The 15,978-nt window shown below is 44.8% G+C and overlaps 1 protein-coding gene across 1 annotated transcript; it reads left to right on the top strand.

Annotated features, from left to right (window-relative positions):
* The first annotated feature begins 7,366 nt into the window (after positions 1–7,366).
* LOC310796729 (uncharacterized protein) lies at positions 7,367–14,976 on the top strand. The gene is made up of 11 exons (XM_083658966.1): positions 7,367–7,505; positions 9,769–9,817; positions 9,966–10,035; positions 10,174–10,344; positions 10,888–10,995; positions 11,216–11,416; positions 11,544–11,753; positions 13,474–13,599; positions 13,717–13,881; positions 14,635–14,718; positions 14,859–14,976. The coding sequence occupies exons 1-11, from the start codon at positions 7,436–7,438 to the stop codon at positions 14,883–14,885; spliced, it is 1,281 nt and encodes a 426-aa protein (XP_083515092.1). The 5' UTR covers positions 7,367–7,435; the 3' UTR covers positions 14,886–14,976.
* Positions 14,977–15,978: the final 1,002 nt, after the last annotated feature.

Here is a 15,978-nt window from a genome sequence, read left to right as displayed (position 1 = left end):
TGGTGACTTGTGTCAACTTGGCAAGGCAGATATCCCAGCATGCATTTCGGCATAAGCAGAGGCAGAACCAAGCCCCCAGGAATAGCGCTGGGCTTTGAAGCCATTTGAACATGCTGGCGAAGCTCTGTATTGCAAGTCACGTGACGCCATGCAGCCCAGAAAGGAAAATTCCCATCCACTTGCATGGGGACTCCGGCAGCTGTTAAACCCAGGGGAATTTTTTCCGGGTGTCACTCAAAGTATAAAACGACTCTTTTAATTATCAACTAATTTTTTATGGGGCATTTTTTTCTTCAGAAGCCACTAAGAGCCATATACGGGGGTATTTTCTTCTTGTAATACAATCCATGGGTGGGAGGGGTGGGAGACGTCATGGAACACGTCATGGCACACATGCGCACTTCGCCTTGGGCTGCATAGTCAGGAAGTAAAACCAGGAAGAAAAAGCCCCCATGATGGCTTCATGCGCCAATGAGCTACCTCCGTCCGAATGCATGGGTGGGCGTGGCAGGTCCCCTATCCAGTTATTTTAATACATCCATGGGCAGAACGCAGCAGAGAAGATGCCATTAGCTCCGGAAAGTTTTTTACAATTTAAAGTTTTATTTCATCACTAAATTAATTTCTGATGACTTTTGATGCCTACAAGCAGGGTAGTAGGTTTCAATAAGTGCCACTTTACGAACATTTATGGCGAAAAATGGCAAAAAGTTCCAGAGCACAATTGGCTGCTTCTACATCAGCTGAGCTTTTTATTTGTGTAGTACTGCAGGCGGCCTCTGCGCTGGTATTGCGCAATACTCTCAAGAACGCATCGTCTCAAACTGCCAACAGCGTCATGTGTGCTTGTGACCTAGCAAGTTCATTCTTCCAAGAACGACTAGCAAGAATGTTCTCCCCAAGAACCCAAGAACAAGAATGCATTCTTGGTATTGAGAAACGGCCCTGGTGTGCATATGCATTTTCCTTCTCTCAATTACACAGGTGTCTGTCATCACACCTGATCTCATCATGTGACTGTATCATGTGACACTTGACCACTATATCTATGATGGCGTCCTGTACTGTCTTGTCTGATGAAGAGCATGTAGCTCGAAACGCGCTACAGCAATAAATCTGGAGAAAAGGAGCTCTGCGGTGTGCGAGTAGTTTTTATTCTTTTTGTCTCACTGATATCACAGTCTGCCACGATACGATTTCGATTCAATTAGCCCTTTTCACAGCTGCCATTTTGTGTCTTAAAGGCAGGGGAAACGCAGGCACTGCAACCAACTCACTAATTAGGGCCCCAGCACTGGAACACCTAAATGGACTGGAAGTTGGACACCCTAATTAAGGTTTTGGTGCACCTGTGAAACTTCCTGCCTTTTAGACACAAAATGGTGGCTGTGAAAAGGGTCTATTCAGGGGCCTGCGATCGATATGAGATGATATCGCCCATTTAACACAATCAGTTACATTTCCATCAACTCACAAAAAGCAACTCAAATATTTGACAAATGTATTTTATTTCTGAGCTCTTCCAGGCATTTATATGAAAAACAATCTGTTCAATCTAAAGTTTAAGTGTAAATGATTTTTTTAATCAGTTAACATAAAGCAGTGGTTCTCAAATGTTTTCACGTGAAGGACCCCTAAACTGACAGAAATTAGACCACAGACCCCCATTTGATATGATGTTGTCGCATGTTCCCCCATATGATAATAAGATTGATGCTTTTAGATGTTTTGTTACAGAAAGTGTATAAAACCCATGACCAAAATAGTCATTGTGTTACTTATGAATGGAATCATAGCGAAAATAAATTACCCCCCGTTTGGCTGGGGACCCCCTGGAACCCCCTCAAGGTTCCCTGGGGGTCCCCGGACCCCCATTTGAGAACCACTGCCATAAAGGGCCCTTGATGACCTTTCAATTATGAACATAATCAATGCCATGCTTGGATTTACAAGGCGTATCTTCAAGATGACGATAGATATCTCACTTTGCATCAATACACGATACGATATTGATGATGTAGCGATACATCGATAATAGCTCGATGTATTGTCACACCCCTACAAACAAACTAACTACTGTATCTACCTACCTATCCTGTTTCATTGACATAATTAGCTATGTAAAAAGAGTATCAATTATTTGCCTCAGCTGGAGAAGAACCTGGAGATGTCCAAACACACCATGGAGTACGGACAGAAGGCCCGTCTGTACAACTGACTTCCAGGACGGCTCCGTCAAGCGCTTGATCACCAGCAGAACTGGAAGAGGTGCGTGGGGCGTGGGGGGGGGGGGGGGGGGGTTGCAGCAGTTGTACTAGTTACACAAACATTTCTGAGTCAGGGCTGCTCAAATAGCCATAGGCACAATAGTTTTATTGGTTTAGTTAAAGAATAACTGCGCACTAAACCCTTTTTCTTCAGCTGAAACCCGATGTATGTGATACAAGTTTATTTATTAAGAATAGTGGTGTAATAGTATGGATTCAGATCAAAATCCTGACATTTTAGTGTAAGTCAGAGATGTATGCATTTTTTATTGTACTCTGTTCTTACAAATGTGATTGTATGTTGTAATTTTGATACGATGTTGTAATTTTGGTAGGCTATTGTATTCCTGTTTGCTTCTCTTACTTTTCTTCACAAGTTGCTTCTTGCTGGTTTGATTTGATCATGTGCACGCTTACATAGCTGAATCCAGAGCATGTTGTTGGAAAGTGAACAACGTATGTGAGCAGCAAGAGACTCCGTGACCATGTTTAAAATGTGTTTGTGTCTCAGAGACTCTTTCCTCGTCACAGTGAGAGGCTGAGATGCTGATTGAAAACACTGTTTAAAAAGGAGACTCTTCAATCATCTTCAAAGCCCCTGCCCTTTGCGTAGGGAAACCCCTTAGGGTGCCAGTGGCTCTCATCGCTCCAGGTTCCCCTCAACTCAAGAGACACTAACATTTAAATGATGAAGCTTGGAAGAAGGTAACAGACCTGTGGAGCATTTAGCTGAACATATAGTAGAGAGATGATTGTCTCCTGTTTAAATGCACAATATTCCCCCACAGACTGACTGTATCTATAGAATCAGTGTGACATCACACCGGAACCACAGCAGTTTACTAGTAGCCTATGAGTTGTGCCAAACAAACGTTATATCTCAAAAACTATACATCACATCGCTTATATTTTGACATTCTGAGTGAGAGCAGAAGTAGCTCAAGGGTCTGATGTATAATATATGTATGTCGTGTTAAAGTTGTGTGAACTGTCGCAGTTTTTAAAATGAAGTGAATTTAGTAGAAAGCACTGCTAGCGTGAGACACTCAAGGCTGGCTCCATAGGGTCCCATTATAAGCTGCCGTTTGTGTACCAACACTGATCCCTCGTATAGCCTACTGTAGCTCTTGGGGTCAAAAAGGTTGGTGACCCCTGACCCCTGCACTAGATTGTCTTTTCCATCTGCCACATGAGAAGGTCCCAGATCATGTGGAGAAAAAGGGGGTTATTTTAACAGATCAGTGTGGTAAATTAAAATGATGGGAACTAACCCTAACCCAAGGCAAACAACCATTAACTCATTCAGTGCCAGCCACTTTTGGAGAACGGATGCTCCCAGTGCCAGAGTTTTCAGAGCGTTTTCAGTGATTTCTCGAGGCCCACAGAATATTGTGTGATATTACTATGTAAACACCGAACACGCACAAGAACGAGCTGGCTCTATTGTATCATCAGCAAAAAAAAGTTTATTGATACCATTTTCCGTTCTTTAGTTATGAGCCGGAGAAGATAGGTTGTTTTCAGCGTTTTCAGGCTTTTCAAATTATTAGCTGAGATAATCCGCCTTTTGTGAAATGCAGCATTTCAAGCACATTCACTGAGTCTGAAGATAATATTTTCTGATGTAGTGACGTAGTTGTTGTGTGATGCCCTGCGTGCACCACCCCCCTCCCCCCCTCCCCCCGTAAACTCCTCCCCACACTGCACACAGCCTCACGCAACCATTATATTTTCGGAGTCCTGCGTTTGTGTGCTGCTGTCGGCTCTCAGCGCCACAGCAGGGAAGAGCCAACCCGGATTGCTGAATGGTTTGGCGTCAGGGGCTGCTTTCCTGTCTGCTAATCGGGTGGAGAAACTATACAGACAGACAGACAGACAGACAGGGACAGAGGGGCTCAGTTGTGAGCGCGGATTGACTCCTGTTCGGAGCCAATGTCAGCTCCCGCGACAGAGCAAATGGCTCTGGGAGCATGCATCGGGTTGTCTTTGATCCACGGCTTTTAGGCTGTTTCTCGGACCTGTCTCTAATCTGGACTGCACCGAGCAAGCACTGTCGCCACCTAATGAGTCCGTAAAATAGGTTATACACCTCCAATAGCTACTATAGTTGTACAGGAGCTGCGGAAGGCTTTGATCGACGTCCCACCGTCAAAAAACGCATTGGACGTCGAAGGACGTCCGTGGCATTCTACGTCACTATTTAATTGGACGTCGAAGGACGTCCATGGCATTCAATGAGTTAATATAGTAAAAATCTATTATATTTTCAGCAAAGCATTATATTTTCCCCTTTAAAATATAACTTACACCAGTTTCATACATCTTATGATGTCAACTTTAATTTTATCCCATACACCATAAAGGTATAAGCCTCTAGGTCTGCATGGAGTGAGGTTACACCACACCAGCTGTCAGCCACACTGCAGCTACATGTTGCAGCACAGTGCCCTCTAGTGGTGTCGACATACTGCTGCCTGCTGTCTGGTCTCAACTGCTCCACTGGTAGTGGTTACATCCTCCTATTGATAGGATTCTGTTACATCACCACACGGCCATCATGGTAGGAAAGTAACAGGTGATTGTAATCAATTAACAGGTGATTACAATCAAGTGACACAAGCAGCCAGGGATGTACTACCGAATGGGCCTACCGGCCGAGCCAGTACCCAGGGGCCCATAACCCAGAGCGTCTTCACAGGGTGCACCGTGGATCTTGTCCAAACCTGGGATCAAATTAACCCTTATGGCACCAACCCTTTATTTTTGACAAAATGTTCCACAAGTTTATGGACAATTAGAGGGTTATTGTACTTTTGGTTTTAATTGAGTGTGCCGCACTGTAAGACCCAATAGGCCCAAATGCAAGACTACATGCCTATAAGGTTTAAACTTCACTTCCTTGTGTTTTTGTAAAACAACTTTGAATTGAACTGTAAATCCATTGTGTGTGTTGCTGTAATAGCTGTATATTTTTGGGGGGGAAAACAGTGTGCAAACAGCCAGGGATGTATTACCGAACGGGTCTACCGGGCCCAGGCCCAGGGGCCCAATGCTCCAGGACCTATCTGTCAAACTCCTGAAGTTTACAGACAACACAGTCATCATCTGCGACTGCGATGAGTATGCATACAGACAGGAGGTTGAACGGTTTGCCCTCTGGTGCGGTCAGAACAACCTGGAGCTGAACACTCAAAACTCAAAACTGTACAGAGGAGTCCCCCAGCACTGGCCACCTCGCTATATCCAACAGCTCTGTGTCTACGGTGGAATCCTATAGCTTCAGTTCCTGGGATCCATAATCTCTCAGAACCTCCATCATCCAGTCTGTCCTCTGCAACTCACATCACTGTCTGGTTTGGGTCTCCCACCAAACACAACAGGCACAGACTGCAACAGATGGTCAGGACTGCAGAAAACAAGTCATTGGTGCCAAACTGCCCTCCATCCAGGACCTGTACTCCTCCAGAGTCAAAAAACCAGGCAGGAAAGCTAAGGAGAAAAACATGTTAATGCAAGGTGTAAAACCATAGGTGTAAACGCACCGTGATCAGGATGTGATCAGATCTGCCTGACCACATCTGGAGGTAGTCTGGCTCACATTGAGAGATCTCTTTCACCCCATTTACACCTGGTTTTTAAATGCGACCATTATCCAGATAACTTGGATACAGGTCATATTTAAAAAGGTGTAAATGTTTGAAAGCCTTTGTTTACAATGTGGTGTGGCTTATTTACACATTTACTGTGGGCTTTCATATTTAGGCTACTTGTATTTGTAAAATGTAACTACTTTATCTTTATTATTAATTATTATTAACTATTGCAGTCCTCATGACAGCCATGTAGGGGTGTGAAGCCTTCGTTTCCTGAGTTATTTTTCTCCTGTGTTTTGTATTAGTTAAGTTAGGTAAGATACCGGTTGTTTCTTTGGGGTTGTTTTTATTTGACAGGTAGCCTAAGCTTAACTCATAAATAGATTTTGGTTATTGTTTTGGGTTGTGCACATCACATTACATTAAAAACAACTGTTGTTGGACTGCAACCTATGGTGGCCTGGTCATCCTTGGGAGAGGGGAAAGGGGGGAGTCGCCTTTTTTATGTTATGTCTCTGGTTACCCCTAGGCTGGGCATACCACTGCCTATAATCCTATGTCAAAACAATGAGAGCAGAACAAAATGGCATTCAATAATACATTATTATAAGGTTCCTGACACTTTAAAAGTTGGACTCTGGTATTGATCATGCCTCCAATACAGCTGTCCAATTGTTTATACTTGAATATCAGGAATATTAGGCCTATGAATTGTGTCTCACCTACTGCTGTTCTGAGCTTGTGCCATTCCTGCTCTGTCTCAGTGCAGGTGTGGACAGACAGGGGGCACAACCTGCACATTCACCTCTGAGTAGTAATAATAATAAACTTTATATAGCACATTTCAAACATAAAATGCCAATCAATTACATCACCAGTTTGAAACAGCAAAGCAGCTGTGTGGTTACACACTGCAGTGCCAGCAAGACATGAGCAGTGATTTGACATGAGGATGACAGGATCCGAATCCCCAAGGAAAAATCTGTCATGAATCCCAAACACCCCCCCCCCCCCCCCCCCCCCCCCCCCGCTCCGTGACCGTTGCATGCAGGGACGTGAAACCAGACCTGCTTTGCATACAGGAATCATGGTTAAAACCAAACCTAGATTTTAATAACGCGGTGTGAAGGGTATAATGGGATGTGTGGGAGTAGTGGAGGGGAAGAAACTAGTTGTCCGTTTTTTTTAGAGGAGCTGGACTGATAACAAGACTAATGGATTAGGGGGAACATTGGATGGATTTGTCCAGAAGGAGGCGGTAATGCAACATGTTGGATGCCAACCGCCGTAAAAACAAACAGAAGAAGAAGAAGTGACCTTCCGGTAGTAGAAGGGACCAATGGTGTGGACGCGTTGACGACGGTGTTTATGTAATTGACCTGATTGGTCGACCTGGCTAGAGCGGGGAGCTTTAAATATTCTGTTTGCTGACACTGACGTCAGTCTCTCGCCAGTCCTTGCCAGTTACAGTAGAGCCACACTCTCTTGACTGTCGTACCGAGCATTGGAAGTCAACGCGTCCGTTTGAAGAGACGACTAGCTAACAGCCAGAAGACTAGCTAACAGCCAGCCAACATGCACCCGAGTGCCTACCGCCTGCGTTTAGCAGGAATCCAGCTTCTTCCTAATCGAGGTTTGGAGACAGGTGAGGCATTCTGATGATGAAAATCGATGGAGTTTGGTGCTACCGTCTCTGCTAGCCAAAAACAAGCTAACGTCAGTTAGCACATTAGCTAATGTGCTTGCTGGGTTGAGTGGGTTCTAACTAACATGAATTAACGTTACATCTTGAAGGTCGGTGGTTACGGTAATGGTTAACGTTAGGCAAGTAAACAACTTGGTTATAGGGGTTGGTAAAAAAAAAAAAAAAAATGTTAAACATGTTTTAATGGCCGCCGGGGTTTATCTTTGCAGGGCAATGTACACGCCCATTAGCTAACGTTAGGCTCTCCTATCATGCTAACAGTTTGTTTTAATTTACAGCATTTTGGTAAGCTAACTTAACAGATGGATGTTTGCAGTGCCTTTAAGACTGTTGTGATTATCTACTCACAAGTTGACTAGCGTTAGAAACCAGAATTAACGTCCGTGTGGAACAGTGGAACCCAGGTTCGGTGAAAGCAGTTAATTTGGCATTAGCCATATCCCTATGAGAATATGGTAATGGAAGAGCAGGGGTAATCTGCTGTGTATGGGGCTGTTCACAAAGCGTTTTTGCATGGAAAAAGCTGCCTGGAGCACTGTCTGTTTGTGAGGAGAAATAAACTTAACGGACACACCGTGATAGGGTGATCTGACGTTAGCTATTGCAGCAGTTCGGTCAAGTTGGAAATATACAGATTCGCACTTCTCGGACTGGAGGATTGCTCGTTTACGTGAAAATGAGGTTGTAGCTCGTTGTCTACCTTACTAAGATGGGAAAGAGGCGTCGTGTGTGCGGTACAAACGCTTCGTTTATGAGATATTGATCCAGGAAGTGCGAATCTGTCAATATATTTACAACTTTACCGAACTTCAGCCACCTCAGAACTAATGTGTCCGGTCGGTGTGGTCCATACTGCTATAGTTATGAGCTGCCTGTTACAGTATCGTCAATCCACTGATTACAACGTCATATGTTCTGCCAAAAAGTCATAATTAACTGCAACCAAGTGATTAACGTTAGCTAAAGGTGATAGCCAAAAAGTGATTATTTCTCCATATTGTGGCTGTTATGGAGAATGACAGTGCAACAGATTCTGTTAAAGTGTCATTATTATAAACAAGACACCAAGCCCTGCCAGCTCAACAGCAGTGCTGTTGTGTAGCTGAGCCTGACGTCCCTACTGTTGTTGTTGTTGTTGTTGTTGTTGTGGGTGGTGATAGCCCTTTTTAGTATTTACTATATATTCTCATTAGTATAGTAATATGCTAGTGTTTATATTTTTTATTCTTGTTGAAATGGCTGGTGTGATCTAAATTGCTTGTCATTTGTTAGGATATGGCACAGACACTCTTGATCATGGCATTAGATATGAGTCTGTAGCCAAAACCAAAACAAAGGCTTTGGGCCTTGCATAGCTGACTTGATTGGCTGTAAATGCACAGGGCTCCCCAGCAGATAGCATTGTGCATGATGCTACAGGGAATACATCTTCTTTGCATGGCTGTATGATGACGTAAAGGAGCTTAGTAGCTAGCAACACGCAGGAGGCGGCCTCCCTGTTGGCCAGGGCGTCAGGTGTGCGACTCGAATGGCTGAGGGGAGTGAGTTTGGACAGATAGAATAGCAGAGGTGAGTCAGAGCCAGAACCTTTTAGAGACGTGCAGGGTATCCGCGGGGTCTTGAAAAGTATTAAAAGTTGATCAATCAATTTAGGGGAAATTAAGGCCCTTAAAAAGTATGAACAAGTTTTGATTGCCATTGGAGAGGTATACAATTTGGTAGCTATTGTGCTGATGGTGTTAAATGAGCATATATTGTCCCATATCGATCGCAGACCCCTGAATTGAATCGAAATCGTATCGTGGCAGACTTTGTGATATCAGCAAATCTCGTATTGTTGTCCAAATAATCAATATAATATTGTATTGTGATGAAACTTGTGATTTACACCTCTATTGCTGATGTGACCAGTGGCGTTGTTGAGGTCTGGAAAAAGTATTAAAAAAGGTCTCAAAAGCTATTGAATTTAACTTCAGGATTCCCTCATATACCCTGGAGAGGCTGTGTGAAGCAGGTCCTGGCTCCTCGCGGGGCAGTGTTGGTGTGGGCCGCTCAGGAGGGAGAGGCAGTGCCTACAGGGCTGAGCTGCCTCCCACCCTGATTGGTTGACAGCTGTGGGGCAATCTGCTTTCCTTGATAGTCGGTGAGAGAAACACTGTTGTTGTACAGTATATTAATGGACTCTTTCTTTCTTTCTTTACAGGATCTAATTCTAAGCGTATGGTTCTGCTTCCTGAGTCGCCCAAAAAGCGGTAAGCACCTAAGAACTGAAAACACTTAAAGAAGCCCCACCCCCTTTAGATATTGGACAGGTTCACAACTCCTGCCCCCATCCTCCCCCATATGAGTGCTGGTTGTATGACAAAAAACTATTTCTCATTTGGGTCTTCTCTCTTTCAGGTTAGACGCAAGTCTTCATGAGGCTAGAGTGGATCAACTGATAGCATGGAATGGAGATCTCTCTTCCCAGGTAATCTAAAAACAGGATGTAAATCCTTTCTAGTCAACTTGGCATCTTGGGGCTTCCGGAGACTTGGATTACACCAGACGAGCAATCCCACATTTTCACTATTAATGTTTCCTTTTTATTTGCGTCTTGTCTTCACAGCTGGCCATCTCCAAGGCTGAGGTTACCAGGCTGAAATACACTCTGGAATCTTCTCAGATGGAGTGGAGCAGAACTATCTGCTGCCTTCAGGCTCAAATCAGCCAAGCAACAGCCGACAAAGCCCGCTTGATTCAAAATGAGCAGGAGACTGAAAAGTACTACAAGTCACAGGTGAGTGTGATCTCACACACTACCCACTGAACACAACATACTTTTCAATTTCTCTCTTGTGCAGATCTCTAAGGCTGGCTTTACACGCTGAAACCTTCACGCAACTTTAGTTGGTTGAAACTGAGGTGAAACTAAGTTGCAAATGATTTGCATGGTCTAAAGCCCTCAGCAACGCACTTGAAACTTGTCTGAAACTCTGCTGCAACAGTTGCAAAATTCTCAAGTTTGTGAAACTAGTTTTATGCAACAGCCAATCAAAATGCTGATAAGTAGGCTATGCTATTAATGCACTGATGCATGCTCGCATTTGCATGAAAATTATGTTTCATGCTATTTGCAACCTGCAACTACCGTAGTTGCCTAAAAGTTTCACAGTGTAAAGCCAGCCTAACTTATTTGAAGTTTCACAGTGTAAAGCCAGCCTAACTTAATTGTTGAATGGTGGTTGGGGGTACATTTGTTTAGAATTAACATAATTACACCAGAGTATTTATTTTGAAGTAATTAATGCTTCCTTTTGATGTGTGTCTTGTGTCTTCACAGCTGGCCTTCTCCAGATCTAAGCTTCTGATGCTGATAGATATCCAAAAATTTGCTGAGGAAGCGTGGAGCAGCCTAGAGTGTAAACTCCGTGAAGCTACAGCCAGCAAGGTCAGATTAAAGCCTCACAGCTACATTTAGTCCATTATGACCTGATGCATCATTTGTGATTATTTTTTATTATTTTGACATATATACTGTTACAATGTTGGATGTTCATATTAAATATATATAATTTAAGAAGTATATGATTTGAGGTGGATTTTCCCTTTACGCAAATCTAATTTTTAACCACTGCACAATTCCTCTTTCCACAAACTGTCTAAAACAGGAAGTGATTGAGAAGGAAGCAATAGATCTGAAGAATCAGCTGAACACTGCATCAAGCTCCATGAAGCTCATGAAGGAGAGCATCTCTGCTAAAGAGCAGGTGCTGAACACTGCATCAAGCTCCATGAAGCTCATGAAGGAAAGCCTCTCTGCTAAAGACCAGGAGCTGATTGAAGCACAGCAAGGCTACCAGGAGGCAGAGGTGAGTGTGATCTCACACAGTCACCAATGAACACAACACACTTTGAAGTTTTACATTTCTCTCTTGTGCGTATCTGTTAACTTAAATGTTGAATGCACAATCCTCTTTCCACGAATTGTCTAAACAGAACGTCATGGAAAATCAGGTCCTTGATTTGAAGAAGCAGCTGAAAGGTCTAGTAAGCTCCCTGAAGGCCAAAGATCAACAGCTGGCCTATCACCAGGAACTCACTGACCTGAAGGAGCTCCAGACGGACGGCATCTCTCACTATCTGAAGGCGGAGGTGTCGTTCCTGCTTAAAGAGGACCTGTTGATGGACGAGTACTACGAGGCAGAGGTGAGTGAGATCTCACACAGTCTCCACTGAACACAACACACACTTGTGCATATCTCCAACTTAAAGAGTTGATTTTGAAGTAAAACAAGATAGATTGTGTGTCAAGACTAGGGTTGTCACGATACCAAAATTATGACTTCGATACCGATACCTGCCTAAATATTGCGATACTCGATACTTAAACGATACCACGGCAAAAAGCTAAAACAACAGGAAAAGTCGTGTAATAATGGACGACAGAAGAACATGGGAGTTAAAATTCATGTTTTGAGTCTTCATCATACTTTATGTGGTGTTCAAAGATAGCTGGGGAAGGCTGCCTCAACTGATTCTGCTGGCATCTCATTTGACTCAATAGAAAATGAGGAAATGTGTTCAGTAGAGCGCAGAATAGAATAATGTCTGTTCAGTCTACTTTAGTGTAATCTGAGTTTGAGCTTCATCATTAAGTGCCAGATTTACAGTTAATCTCATGTATCTTTATTTATTTCCACAATAAAATGTATGTGGTAGCCTATGTGGTGTCAAGTGTTTTCTTGTTTGTTCATACATGTAGGCTAGGTGAGTTTTTGACAATTAGTATAACATTAATCATGGATTATTCTAAATAAATAAATAATTCTCAGTGTTATTAAAGCTTTTACATGGTAATATGCAGTAATCTGATGTTCCTTATACTTAGTGTATGTGAGTTATTTGACAGTTAACGTTATACAGTTTGCAACCTCATATCACTCTTAAACACCGTCATATAGCCTACCCCCTTGGCAGAGGTTAGGCGCATTGCCTTTAATTGCCTCGTCAAACGAACTGAAAAACGTTTGCTTGTCACAAAATAAATCACACTCGCTTGACTTGACGTTATCACATTCGCTAAACTGTGACACTTTGTACTAGTCGGATCGTCTGTTGGAGAGATGCTTTGGCAAGTCAAGTGGACGTGTTGTCTCCCTTTTGCCTGTGTAAACATCGTTTTACAGACGGACAGCTTTGATGTCCGTGCATGCTTCGGCATAGCCGTTGTAATCTGACTGTATGGTTGTAATATTAAGTGCTGACTCCGCCCGTGTGGGCCAGATTCAACATACGCTGTTAGAAATGACAAGCAAACCCTATCCTGCTGCTCTCAGGTAGGATAGAGGCTGCAGTGAAGGCGAAGCGCTGTGTGTGTCAGACAGGCAGAGCGAACGAGAGAGAGAGAGAGGGAGAAAAGCCAGCAGGCAAAATCCGTAGAGATTCAACACATTAACGTTGCTTCCCATGGTCAGAAAAAGTCGCCAGATTTGTCGCTAGTTGCCTTTGAGAAATAAAGTCGCCACGTGGGTCTGAAAAGTAGCTAAATATATCGACAAAGTCGCCAAGTTGGCAACACTGCATGTCCACCCGATCGGCTGAACAGAGGAGTGGAGAGTGGAGTGTCAGTGAGACAGGGGAGGGCGGACTTGGCACGCCCACAGGGAGTTGAAACAGACAGAGCAAAGCTGCAGCACACAGACTCCGGTGGAGAAACAGACGGTGGCACATGGATGCAACGCAACTCATGTCATTTTTAAAAGTACCGGTACTAAATTAACGTGGTATAGTATCCTTTTTAACGTCAGGGTATCGCGGTACTGTTGTAGTACCGGTATACCGTGCAACCCTAGTCAAGACACACACTCTGTCCCCTTCATTCCTCGCCCACCAATCTCACTAAATCCCTGTCTGTATCTTCCTCCAGTCTTGCCTCTTCCCTCAAGTCTTTGACTACAAAGACGAGCTCGACCCTCCTGGCAGCTCGTCCGGGGCAGTCCTCTCTGCGTCCATGATGCCTGAGCAGCTGCACGACAGTCGGACTCAACCCAAGGTTGGTTTGCTTTTTGTATTATTGTTGTTGGGAATGATGAATATTTCTTACATTTTGCACTAAATAGTGCTGGTTGCTATAATGTTGGCAATTTGTCTCCCTGTCTCAATCTGACAGAAAAGGGTCTTCAGCTGTTTTGCTCGTCCCTTCTCTTCGAGCACCCCCAAGAAAGGCCTGAGCAAAAGGCACAGTGCTCAGGTGGCAGCTGAAGCAGCCAGGAAGTCTGCCAGAGTCACCAGCAGCACGGCCAAGACACCAGGCCTGCCAGGGAGCGCTCACAAGGTGACCAGCAGCACGCACATGTTTGAGGGACACACTCTGAGCCATTAACCATTCATTGTTTCACACTCACTGAGAGATTTAATCATAGAAATACAAGATATACACGCTAGCGCCTCCTCTGGTCGGTCAGGGCGCCTGTTCGGGGGGCAGAAGGGAACTGGTGGAAATAGCGCGATCGTCCCACGTGCTAGGTCCTGCCGGTGAAGCTCCCCGCTGTCGGGTGAAAAGAATCGGCTGGCGACCACACATGTATCGGAGGAAGCGCGTGTGCGTGTCTACGGCTCTCCCCAGATCGGCAGAGAGGGTGGGGCAGCGACCAGGGCAGCAGGGGGAATTGGCAAAGTACAATTGCGGGGAAAATCAGGAAATAAAAAAACATTAATTGAAAAGATTTAACCCATTGATGCCTGATGCAGCATTTGCGTGTATATCCCTCATTTGTGTGTGTATCCCTTTAAGACCGCGAACCGCGTCACGCCATTCGCGGTCTTAAAGGGATACACACACAAATGCTGCATCAGGTATCAATGGGTTAATATAGAAATACAAGGGACAGCTACCCCGTGGAGTCTGTGCTTAGTTAGAGACTTGCACACACACTGTGTGAACACTAAATGCATGCAATCACACATGCCTAATATAGAATATACACAATTAGAAGGAGCAATTTGATCAGAGATGCAGTTTTATCTCTTGTATTTTAGATGCTTGCTATAATGTTGGTAATTTTGTCTCCCTGTCTCAATCTGACAGAAGAAGGTGAAGACCAGCTGTTCCCCCCGCCCCCTCACTTCAAGAAGACCTTCCAGCTCTCAACCTCACCCCGTCTTGAGTCGAGTGAGTCTCTTGCACGTACGCACACACACACACACACACACACACACACACACACACACACACACACACACAGTACATTGTCTTGAAAACAGCCCTGCATATAATGCCTCTCACGATTGCACTATTTGTGGTTCTCTCAGGTTGCAAAAAGGGAGCTCTTCGCATAAGGACAGAGGAGGGAGAGCAGCTTCAGGAGGAGCCAGAGCCCCCACACATTAAAGATAAGGACCGAGGAGGGAGAGCAGCTTCAGGAGGAGCCAGAGCCCCCACACATTGAAGATAAGGACTGAGGAGGGAGAGCAGCTTCAGGAGGAGCCAGAGCCCCCACACATTAAAGATAAGGACCGAGGAGGGAGAGCAGCTTCAGGAGGAGCCAGAGCCCCCACACATTAAAGATAAGGACCGAGAAGGGAGAGCAGCTTCAGGAGGAGCCAGAGCCCCCACACATTAAAGATAAGGACCGAGGAGGGAGAGCAGCTTCAGGAGGAGCCAGAGCCCCCACACATTAAAGATAAGGACGAGGAGGGAGAGCAGCTTCAGGAGGAGCCAGAGCCCCCACACATTGAAGATAAGGACCGAGGAGGGAGAGCAGCTTCAGGAGGAGCCAGAGCCCCCACACATTAAAGATAAGGACCGAGGAGGGAGAGCAGCTTCAGGAGGAGCCAGAGCCCCCACACATTAAAGATAAGGACCGAGGAGGGAGAGCAGCTTCAGGAGGAGCCAGAGCCCCCACACATTAAAGATAAGGACCGAGGAGGGAGAGCAGCTTCAGGAGGAGCCAGAGCCCCCACACATTAAAGATAAGGACAGAGGAGGGAGAGCAGCTTCGGGAGGAGCCAGAGCCCCCACACATTAAAGATAAGGACCGAGGAGGGAGAGCAGCTTCGGGAGGACCCAGAGCTCCCACACATTAAAGAGGAAAAGGAGGACCTCTGGACCAGTCAGGAGAGAGATCAGCTTCAAGGGCCAGAGGAGGCTGATATCTCCCAGTTCACATTCACTCCTGTCACTGACTGTGAATATTGAAGATGATTAAGAGAAGCCTCAGTCCTCACAGCTTCATCAAAGCCAAATTGAGGAGAACAGAGAGGCAGAGACTCTAGCCAGTAGCAGCTCAACTGACCAGATGAAGACAGAAGATGATGGAGAGGATTGTGGAGTATCAGAACCAGCCATGAAGTTAGATCCATTTACAACCAACTAGTGCCGGAAAAAAGTGCAAGACTTCAGACTCTTCTGAACCTGAGACTGAAGACACTG

The sequence above is a fragment of the Poromitra crassiceps genome, assembly GCF_964638095.1.
Source record: "Poromitra crassiceps genome assembly, chromosome: 23".
Taxonomy (NCBI): Eukaryota; Metazoa; Chordata; class Actinopteri; order Beryciformes; family Melamphaidae; genus Poromitra; species Poromitra crassiceps.
Note: the sequence above shows the minus strand (reverse complement) of the source record. Positions and strands in the feature narration are given on the sequence as shown.

Bases quoted from the DNA above. Each gene is read 5' to 3' on its own strand.
- LOC310796729 (XM_083658966.1), top strand. From the start codon at position 7,436: ATGCACCCGAGTGCCTACCGCCTGCGTTTAGCAGGAATCCAGCTTCTT. The intron at 9,818-9,965 runs GTAAGCACCTAA...TCTCTCTTTCAG, and splicing joins CCTGAGTCGCCCAAAAAGCG to GTTAGACGCAAGTCTTCATG. The intron at 10,345-10,887 runs GTGAGTGTGATC...GTGTCTTCACAG, and splicing joins AAAAGTACTACAAGTCACAG to CTGGCCTTCTCCAGATCTAA.